This window comes from Sus scrofa, chromosome 17 (assembly GCF_000003025.6).
Source record: "Sus scrofa isolate TJ Tabasco breed Duroc chromosome 17, Sscrofa11.1, whole genome shotgun sequence".
NCBI lineage: Eukaryota > Metazoa > Chordata > Mammalia > Artiodactyla > Suidae > Sus > Sus scrofa.
This window is the reverse complement of record NC_010459.5, coordinates 62,063,669-62,074,107: the sequence shown is the minus strand read 5'-3', so window position 1 is coordinate 62,074,107 and position 10,439 is coordinate 62,063,669. Positions and strand designations below refer to the sequence as shown.

Genomic DNA, 10,439 nt, shown 5'->3' with positions numbered 1-10,439 from the left:
TGATCCCCGGCCTCGCTCAGTGGGTTAAGGATCCGGCATTGCTGGGAGCTGTGGTGTAGGTCGCACACGTGATTTCTATCTGGCGTTGCTGTGGCTGTGGGTGGCTCCAATTGGACCCCTAGCCTGGGAGCTTCCATGGGCCACACCTGTGGCCCTAAAAGAAGAACCTCCCTTCCTTGCTGGGCACTGGGCTGCCCCTCAGGCCTGGCCGCAGCCTCCAGCGGGCGGGTGAAGTCTATGGGGAAGGGCCGAGGGCAAAGGTCTTACCCTCCAGCCGGGTCGGGGTCATCCTAGAACATCCTCGGAGAGGAGGGTGGGGCTGGGGAGCAAGCCACCCCGCCCCATCCCCACCGCTACTGCCCCGCTGTGTCCCCGGCACTCAGAAGCCGGGCGTGGCCGGAGGGGTCCTGCTCGACTAGACTCAGGGGAGGACTAGTGGCCTTCAGCTCAGCCTCAGGGGAGTGACCTGGTCCCTGGACTCCCACTCTCCCCCACCAGCTACTCCCAGTGCCGGCCCTTCCCTCCCAGCTGCTGCCGGGAAAGGCCGTCCCCCTGGAGAGCAGCCCCTGCCTTGCAGCCCAAAGAGCCAGCGTGGCCTGGGCCGGGGCCCCGGCTGGTCTCCCACCCAGCCGTTCTGGGCGTCACTCTCCTCCAAGTCTGGGGGTCCCCAGGTCCCCACTGCTGGCCCAGAGCCCCTCCCTCAGGGTTGCTGCAAGGGTCTGCTTCTTACTCCGGCTCCCCGCTTCTCCACCCGAACCGGAGCCCCATAAAGGTCTGGAGAGGACACCGCCCACTGGGGCCACTGGACTTGCTGGGGAGACTCAATGTTGGACCCCACCCCTCCCCCAGTGCTGTCACTGAGCCAGACCCGAGCTCAGGCGCCTGGGGTCCCACTCCCAGCCAGCCAGGTGGGGGAGGTGAGCTGCGGCCAAGGGCAGGGACCCCTCCCCCGCCAGCACTGGTGGAAGGGAACGCAGGGGCTCTCCTTCCCCAGGGATGTCCCGTCCCCCTCCCACAGGACAGGCGCTAACCCTCAGGGTTCGGGGCGGGTCCCAGCCCCCAGCCCCCAGCCCCCTGCCCAGACACCAGGGGAGCCTCGACGGCACCCCCGCTGGTGTAGATGTAGAACGGCCAGCGTCAGGAAGTGCCCCAACACGCAAAGTCAAGTGAGTTTATTCAGAAAAGGCCTGGGCACCAGACTAAGAAAATGAGCCCCCGCCGCCACCCCCTGACTCTCAAGGGCCAGTTTACAGAGATGAGGCCAACGACGGCCGGGAGGAAGGAGATGCGAGGAGGCGGGGCCGAGGTAAGGGTTCTGCAGTCCTTGGCCTTCTTTGAGGGTGGGGTCTGTCCTCCCGGCAGCTGTAGTGTCCACTGCAGTGACCACTGACCACGAGGGCGAGGCCAGCAGAGCTGGGCACTGAGAACAGCCAGCGACGTGGCCCAGGCCTGAGGCCCAAGCAGCCAGCATCCCATCCCTTAAGGCGTCCCGGGTTCACCGCAAGGCTCCGTCCCTGAGGCCTCCGCCCTCCTGTCCACCAGCTTCTCCTCGGCGGGTTCCCCCTTCTCCTCGGTGGGTTCCCCCTGCCCGAGAGGTTCTCCCTGCCCCTCAGCGGGTTCCCCCTGCCCCACGGGTTCTCCCTGCCCCTTGGAGGGTTCCCCCTGCCCCACGGCGGGTTCCCCCTTCTCCTTGGTGGGTTCCCCCTGCCCCACGGGTTCTTCCTGCCCCTTGGCGGGTTCCCCCTGCCCTGCAGGTTCCCCCTTCTCCTCAGCGGGTTCCCTCTGCTCCCCCTTGGGTTCCCCCTCCGCCTCAGCGGGTTCCCTCTGCTCCCCCTCGGGTTCTCCCTCCCCCGCGGGTTCCCCCTGGCCCTCTGTGGGTTCCCCCTGCTCCCCCACGGGTTCTCCCTCCCCTGCGGTCTCCGCAGCAGCGGCTGGGCTACGAGGGGCACCCTGCTCTGGCTCTGCCTGGCCGTCTGCTTCCTCTTTGATCTCACTCTGGCCCTCCTTGGCCTCTGGGCACCCTGACGGGGCAGGGGGCCGGGTGGCAGCCACCCCGGCGCCATCCCTGGCACCCTGGTCCACCTTCCTTCGCTTCCTCACCTCATCGGCCACCTTGGTCCCGGGGGGCTGGGGGCAGGGCTGCGCGGCCTCCCCCGGGGCCCAGCTGCCCGCCTCCGGGGGCCCATCGCCGAGGCCGCCCTGGCTGAGGGCGCAGCCTTCCAGGTTCAGAGCGATCTTCTCCACCTCGAGGGCGCTCGGGCCCGGCTCCCCCGGCGCCCGCTCCCGCAGGCTCGCCTCCAGCTTCCTCTTCTTGCTCTCCTTGGGGTTTGGAGACGCGGGCCCCTGCTCCCCACCCGCCTCATCGCCCGGGTCCCTCTCCAAGGCGTCCGCCTCCTGGGGCTCCGGGCTGGGCGGCGGGGGACCCTCGAGCTCGCGGTCCCCCTCCTCGCCCCTCCCTGGCCCGCAGGTCTGCCCTGGGGCGCTGGCCTCGAGGACGGGGTCCTGAGGGCCCTTCTCCCGCTTGGCGGCCCACCGTGGGCCGGTCCGGGGCGAGCAGGGCGGAGAGCAGGGCCTGAACTTCTGCAGCTTCTCCAGCGGCGCCCAGACGAACCTGCAGCGGGGCCGGAAGTGCTCCCAGGCGAAGTACAGCAGCTCGCGGCGCTGGTGCCGGCAGCGCACGGTGAACACGAAGTAGTCCAGGGCGCTCTGCCGCACGCCCGGCAGCTCCCGGCGCACCAGCGTCTCCTCCAGGAAGAAGCGGGTCAGGGGCACCTGGAAGTGCTCCAGGCCCAGCTCACCCAGAGACTTGAGCATGCGCGTGATGCGGAGGTTGTTGTGGCTGTGCCTGGTGGGGCACAGAGGGGCGCTGGCGGGGTGCGCTCAGCCCACGACCCCCCACCCCCGCCCCAAGAGCCTGAAGTCCACCTGCAGAGACGCTGGGGCCGCGGGTCTGGTTCTGGCCCAGCCTCGCCCACCCTTCAGGGCCCCGCCCCAGTTCCCAGGAAGACGCTGCGGGTGTAGGCCGTGCGGGGGAGGGACTGTGAACACGGCTTCCAGCAGGACGACTGCCTCCTTGGTCCCATGGACCAGCCCCTGCCACAGCAGGAGGGGGCCCCAGCACAGGGGCCTTAGCTCCGACTGGGTATAAGGCTTGGGGACACTGGGACAGAGGGCCAGTGGCAACCTGACCCATGCCCACACGGGCAGGAGGACACAGCCCAGAAGCCAGCAGCAGCCTCCAGAGCCATATTCTTTAGTTCCGCCCCGCAAGCAAGGAGGGTGCCTAGAGCCTTCGGCAATCGCCCAAGCAGGCCGCCTCCCCACCTAGGCTGCGGGGGTGCGGGCCCCGGCGGGAGGGGCGGCCTCACCAGTTGAGGTTCTGGAAGCGTTTCTGGTAGTTCTGCGCTCGGCACACCCGGCCTGTCTTCCGGTCCTTGAGCTGGATCCCGTAGAAGCCCAGCATGAGCTCGTAGGCCCGGACCAAGCGCTCCTTGACCTCCGGGGAGCTTTTAAAGGCCTGGGGGACACCCCGAGGACAGCGGAGAGCTCAGCGGTCAGCACCTCCCTCTGGCCCCATTCGCCCCGCCCCCTAGGCTGTCAGGGCAGGTTCTGGGGCCCAGGGACGCCGTGCTGCCCCAGGCACCGTCAGCTCGGTGCCCTCGCTTTGCTCCTTCTCATGCTCCTCAGCTCCTGGAGCCCCTCCTGGGCGCCCCCGACCTCCAGGCACCCCCGATCAGCCCAAACCAGGGCTGACCCCTGCAAAGCCCCGTTACTCTGACTCCGCTTGTGGCCCCTGCCCTGGACCCCTGGATGTGAGCAACCCTTGCAACTGGATTTCTCTGGAAGACTGCAAGGAGCACTGGGGGCCAGAGGTGAGGCCTACCTGGGAGGGAAGATAATTACACTGGGGGGGGGTCCTCCAGAGGCTGCACCTCAGGCAGCTCCTGAAGGGGCACGCAAACACCTGAGGGCGGCAGTGACCCTCCCCGGGCGGCGGCCTCCCGCCTTCAGAGCTCACCTCGACTTCTTGGAGTGTCAGGGGCTTGGCGTGCCAGTTCACCCCTGGCTCCCGCAGAGGAAACAGCCTGCGACAGAAGAGACGGCACAGACCCCATCAGTGGCAGACGTGGGCCCTCAACCCCTCGGCTCGTGCATGCTGTGGGCTTAGGGGAGCCCATAGAGCCAGGGGGTGAGGGCGGAAGAGCTCCAAGGAGGTGCCCGGGACGAGCACCCAGGTCAGGTGCACCTAGCGGGGTCCCAGCGGGTGCGCAGCAGCAAAGGTGAGGCTTGCAGGGTGAGGCCCCACGTTCCTTTTTATTCTCACCTTCTTTTCCTCCCACCATCCATGCTGCGAAGTTACCACCCTGCGAGACCCTGTGCCCCAGGGAGGCCCCCTGCGAGCTGGTCCTCAAGGACTTTGAGGGGGGCACCGTCCTAACGACCCCGCCCTTGGGGCAGAGCGGCCTCCTGCACCGATGCCACACCCGGGCCGCCAGCAAGCCAGCTGGCCTGGGGCTCTTTCCACTCCCCAAGGCCGCTTTCACTCCCAGCAGCCGAGGCGATTACACCCGAAGAGCCCAGAGTGCGCGGCCCGCGGCGCCTAGCCGGGACGCCGAGGCCAGTGCGCCTGCGCAGGAAGCTCCGCGCCGGGAGAGGCGGGGCCGGCTGGGGCCTGGGCGGGGCCCGGAGCGCCTCCCCCGAGCCCCGCCCCGCAGCCCCGCCCACTCACCACTGGATGTAGGTGTGATTGTCCTCCAGCAGGTCGTAGTCCTCCTTCCAGTTCTTAAGAAGGTCCTCAATGAAACAGCCTGCGAGGCGCGCGGGGACGGAACAAGTCAGCGGGGCTGCGGCCACGCCCCGGCCCCTCTCTCGGGCATCTACCCCAAGCCCTGGGGCTTCGCAGCTTGGGTTGCGCACACGCCAAACTCGCGCCTTCTCCAAGGCAGTCTGCAGAGTCGGCCCTTGTTGCCGACTGAGGGCAGAGCCGACTGAGGGCAGAGCCGGGCGGGCAGGCACGCTGGGTGCTCTGGGCGGGAGGGTGCGGGAGGCCCCACTGGATAAGGACAAGTGTCCCTGACCTGCACCTGTCTCTGGGGGGCGGGGGACTAGCTGCACCCCTAAACCGCAGCCTGCGGGCCAGAACTCTGCCCTCCAACAGAACCTGCAACCTGGTCTCCCATAGGGCAGCCTGTGTTCCTGCAAAGGACCGGGGGGATATTTGAGGCCGTGTGGCGCTGTGGCGGGAAAGCAGCCATGGAACATGTAAAGTGACCCGACATGGGTGTTCCCGTAAAACCTCACTTACAGAATTCGAATTTCAAATGATCTTCACAAATCACAAGATGCTATCATAATTCAAAATTTCCCCAACCACTTAAATCCCTAAAAACTGTTCTTTCCTGTTAGTTCCCTATGTGGCTTTCCAACTACGGCGGGAGGCGAGTCATTCTCTGTGCCAGGGACCGTGGGGCCTGCAAAGCCACTGCTATTCACTCCTGGCCCTCCAGGGCACATTGGCCACTGGGTCCAGGCCAAGGGTTGGGGCCCCGATGGCCCCTCGGGAGCTTCCAGAGGGAGCTGTGGGGCGATCTGAAAGTCACATGTCCAGACAGGTCCCATGGCCCCAGGTGGAGTGGAGGGGCCCCCCCGGAGGGAGCTGCTGGCAGCCAGGCAGGAACACACCGTTGGGCAGGAAGGCCATCTCGTTTTTGTAGAAACTCAGGTTTGGCATGTCACCATTGCCATCTGGCTCTACCAAGTCCTGAAGAGCCAGAGAGAAGCGACAGTCAGGACAGTCAGAAACATGCTGTCTCCCAGGGCTCCTCACATGAAAGCCTTTCTGGGGGTTCAGGGAGGGTGTCCGCTCTGGAACCTCCGGATATCCTGAAGCCTGCCGAAGACCCCGGGTGCCCAGGCCGGGCCCCGCCTCCACACTTAGGGGACAGCAGCCACCTCCAACTACCAGTACACACCCCCCTCCTCTGGGGGTGGGAGGTCCCCTTCCTCTTCACCCCAAAGACAGCCCAGGGGTGCCTGAGACCACTGGGTGCACAGGACGGGAGCTGAGGGTGATGCTGGCCTCCTGAGGAGGAGCTGCCAGCTGGCGCCGTTGCAAGTTGTAAAGGTCAGGGCCAAGGTGGGAGTTAGGAGGCCCTGCCGTCACCCTGAGATCAGGGAAGGAGCAGCAGGTCCAGGTGGGGCTTCCGGCAGGACATGGGCATTGCCTGAGAAGAGGGGCTGACGGGACATTACCCGGGAGGAGGATGTAGGCCTGGGGGCGGCAGAGGGCAAGGGCGCAGCAGGCAGCCACGTACCGGGTAGTGGTGCCGGTACCGGCGCGTGTCCCGCGCCGCTCGCCAGTTTCGAGACCCGGTCACCTTGACCTGGGGAGAGAGACTGGATGAGACCCTCCCCACTCCTGGAGGCAGCCCCCATCCTGCTGAGGGAGGCAAGGACCTGGGCCAGCTGTCAGCAAAGCCACAGGGGGCCAGACTAGCTGGAGAGGAGGCTGGCCCCCTGCTGCCCACTCCAGCCCTCAGGACCCACGGGCCATCGTGCATTCTTGGGGTACAACCTCTAACTCCAGCTTCACTTCCTCCTCCCACGTTCGCTGGCTCCCCTACTGGCAATCACACCCCAGGACCTCCCTCTGGGAAGCCCACCTTCCCTAGCACGTCCTCCTTGCGCCATACTAAGTTGTCATCACCAGGCTGTGTCCCTAAGGGCAGTGGCCTTGCCACCTAGAGCCCCAGGAGGGGCTCCAGATGTTTCCCATGGGGGGGGGGTTCCTCAGCCAGGTGCCAGTTTGGCCAATGCACAGTGCATGACACCAAAACTCCGCAGCAGCGGCCCCCACTCCCGTCTCGGCCAGTTTCCAGTTCTCCGCCTCCCTGGAGCCAGTCAGGCTTGTCCCTGGGTTGGCTCAAGAGAATGGGTCCTGACCAGACCCCGGCCATACATGTAGCTCGGAGCAGGGCCAGCCCCACGGGCCCTGAATGGGTCCCGGCCATACACGTAGCTCGGAGCAGGGCCAGCCCCACGGGCCCTGCACAGCACCAGGCACCAAGGAGCTGCATCAGGACCCAGCGTGGGGCGGTGGGGGGAGAGGAGGGAGTTGGGACTTGGGGAAGGGACAGAGGCCACAGCGGGAGGGAGACAGGGAAGAAAGAGGCCAGAAGCTCCTTTAGGAACACGGAGTGTGGGACTACCGGCTCCTCAGCTACTGGCCACGCCCGGTGGGCATCCGCTGGGCAAAGAGCCAGATTCCTGCCCTCTGACTCCAGGCTGTGACCCGACCACTGCCCAGCCTATCTTCCCGAGGAACTCGGGCCCGCCTGAACCACTGCGCATGTGCCGAGGCCACTGGCCTTCCCGGCCAGCCCTGAGCCCTTGGACGTCCCTCTTGGTGGTCACGCCAAGACCCAAGACCCAGAGAGAAAGCCGAGAGCCAGGGCTCTCGTCTGCTACAGAGAGCGAGCATCCGTCCTGGGGCCACGGGCTGGAACTCGAAGCCCCTTAGACATGGTGCCAAGTCACCCTCATCCCAAAGCGAGTGGTGCACATGGTGACAGCGCTCACTCTGGCCCTCCCTGTCACCTGGAGCCCCAGCTGGAGCAATGGCACCCCCTCCAGGAACGTGCCACCCAGTGAGCGCAAGTAACCACGGGTAATGACGGGTAACCACAGTTAGTTATGACAAGTAACCAGGGGTGACAGAGTAAATGCTGGTAGGGACAAGTGACCAGCGGTCCGGTGGTGACCGCAAATAACCAGTGGGCACAGCCGAGCGCCCTGGCTCAGGGCCACGTAAACAGATCCTCCAAGGCCACCTCCAAGACGTGAGGCCAGCCCAGCCAGGGTGGGTGGGTGCTGCACAGGCAGAGTCAGCCGGGATGGGGCAGACTGGGGGCTGGTGGCCTGGGCGATGCTGGAGCCGAGGCAGTGGGGGAGGGGGAGGTGCTCCCTGAGCTGCGCCAGGGTGGGGGCAGGGAGCAGCAGGAGAGAGAGGCTGGGGAGCAGTGGGGGTGGCGGGGCTGAGGGCCGGGATCTACTACTCAGAGGACAGGGCCAAGGGCCGGAGGGTGCGATGTGGCAGGGAGAGGAGTCAGGGATGCGCCCCGGCCATCCCCTGAGGAAGTGTCATCATGCAGATCTGGTCCTGGGGGCACGGTCCGGGGGTGGCCCTGGATCCCGGCAGGGTGCCCTGGTGGGGGACCGCACGCGGGAGAGCGGGTGGGGGGCCCATCTCAGGGCGTCGTGGGGATCACGGCCAGGGACGGGGCAGTAGCTGGCGATGCAGTGCCAGGCCCGGAGCCGGGTCTCCGAGGGGTGCCCTGGCACCCCGCCCCGGGGGTACGGCCTTCCCGGAGCAGGGCCTGCTTCCCTGCTTCACCGCGGCCTGCCCAGGGGCGCGGGGTCCCCAGCGCGCGGGGGCGGCACCTGGGGCATGCAGAACCGCAGGGTCTCCTCGGCCTCGGCCCTCGCGGTCCCCGGAGCTCTGGCCTCGCCGCCCTCATAGGCCCTGGAAAACGGGCCCTCGCCGTCCTCCTCCTCGTCGTCCTCCCAGGTCGAGTCGCAGTCCGGGTCCTCCATGCTCCGGCGGCGGCGGCGGCGGCGGGACCCGCTCTGGCGGAAGCGAAAGTGAAAGAGGGAGGAAGCGCGGGGGCGGGCCGGGGGCGGGCCGGGGGCGGGCCCGGGGCTGCGGCCTCCCACCGCCCCGCCGGGGGGACGCCGGCCCCAGGATGCCCCCGGAAGGCTGTCCCCCCCGGGATGCCAGGCCCCTCCGAGAATTTCCCTTTGCCGAGAAAGGCCTTCCGGAGATGCTCGCCCTCCCGCCGGATGCTCCCCGAGCTTCCCCCAGAATAGCCCTGTCCCCTGGGAGAGTGCCCCCACAAGGCCAGCAAGCTGCAGACCCCTCTTCCTTTCCCCCCAGCCCGGAAGGTTCCCTGGGGGACGCCTCTCCGCCCCAAGATCCCCACCCTGGAGACTTCTGCCCCCCCCCCCCCAGATTCCAGAACCATCGCCTGGAAGAACACAACCCCCCAAGATCTCTCCCCAGAGACCCCCAGCACACCCCTTCCCCCAGGACGCACTTCTGGAGGATTCTGTTTGCACTGCGGTGCCCCCTCAGGATGACCTCGGGGAGGAGGGCCCCTGATGCGTGGCCCCCTGGAGGTGTCCCATGAGGGTACCCTACCCGAGTGGGTGGCCATTGTCCCCAGCATGCCCTCGGGGCTGCAATCTCCCCACATTTCCTTTGGGGAGTGACCCTCTGAGCCCACCTTGCTGCTGCAGCAGGACGGAGACCCCTGTGTCCCCTCCAAAGGCTCACACCGGTCAGTTTGCTTCTTCGAGGCCCGCAGGAGGCTGTCTCTCCAGTACTGAGCAGCCCCTAGTGCCAGGTCCTCAGGGCCTGGCCTCCTGGCCCCGAGCGGCCTTCTAAGGGTTACAGGAAGGGCCAGGTGCTGCTGCGCTTCCCAGGAGCCCCACACACCCAGAGGCCCAAGTGTCCAGGGTGAACCCCTGGGGTCGTTCAACGCAGACTGAGGCTGTTAACTGCCTCCCAGGGGGGCGTCTCTGCGGCTGGGCCGTGGCCGATGGCGGCTGGGTTGGGCACACATTGGACAGATCACTCAGCCGCGCTTCCCAGTGACCGTGGGTCCCTCACTCACCCTCTGCCTTGGACACCTGCTGGGTGGCAGCGGGAGCTCCGGCGAAGTTGGTGACCCACCGCTTGAAGGGAAAATTGGGAGTGGCCCCTCGGGTAAAACTCGTCTCCTGTAACTACCACACAGCCGTTTACATTGAGCTAAAACCCCGCTCTGGCTTTCAGATTTGGACAAGATAACTGCTGGGCGAGCAGCCTGTGGGGGCTGAGGTGAGAAGGTGAAGGCCCGGTCCAGCCACCGGGGACGTGGACTCCCCTCCCCCAGCTCAGCCTGCCTCTGCCTGGGGATGTGACATTCCTTGAGCTATGGGGGGGGTGACAGCCCAGAGCTGAACAGAACCTTGTGATCTTGGCCTTGCTTGGTGCTGGTGCCAACAAGCCCTTGCAGGCCCATCCACCGGCGTCACCGCTCCAGGTACCGTCTTGCTGGATGACTTTCCAGGACAGTAGTGACTCCGCAAGAGGTCTGGCGCTCTGGCATTTCTGCAAATCGCCCTCCTCCCACGGCCAAGGAGGTTTCTGGAGGAGCACGCGACAGAGCAGCCACCGGGCCTCGGGCGGGGCTGGCCCACTGCAGACTGCCGCCACAGGCCTGGCCTCAGAGACCCTGGCTGGGACTTTTGTGGGGCTGGGAGCCTCTGACGGATGCTGATGGGTGCTGGGGGCGCCCTCCAGGGTTGGGCAGCTCTGAGAGCACCTGGGTGGGCAGGCGCCACCCAGCCTCTGCCTCCTGAAAACCCACGAGCAGACAGCGTAGGAGACGCTGGGCCTT

General features: G+C 66.8%; 1 protein-coding gene across 1 annotated transcript; it reads right to left on the bottom strand.

The window, feature by feature from the left end:
• Positions 1,158 to 8,625, bottom strand: OGFR (opioid growth factor receptor). Its single transcript, XM_021078228.1, has 7 exons — positions 8,440 to 8,625; positions 6,315 to 6,383; positions 5,683 to 5,761; positions 4,730 to 4,808; positions 4,019 to 4,085; positions 3,369 to 3,517; positions 1,158 to 2,845 (listed from the first exon to the last, which is right to left on the bottom strand). Exons 1-7 carry the CDS (start codon positions 8,590 to 8,592, stop codon positions 1,480 to 1,482), a joined length of 1,962 nt encoding a protein of 653 aa, XP_020933887.1. The 5' UTR covers positions 8,593 to 8,625; the 3' UTR covers positions 1,158 to 1,479.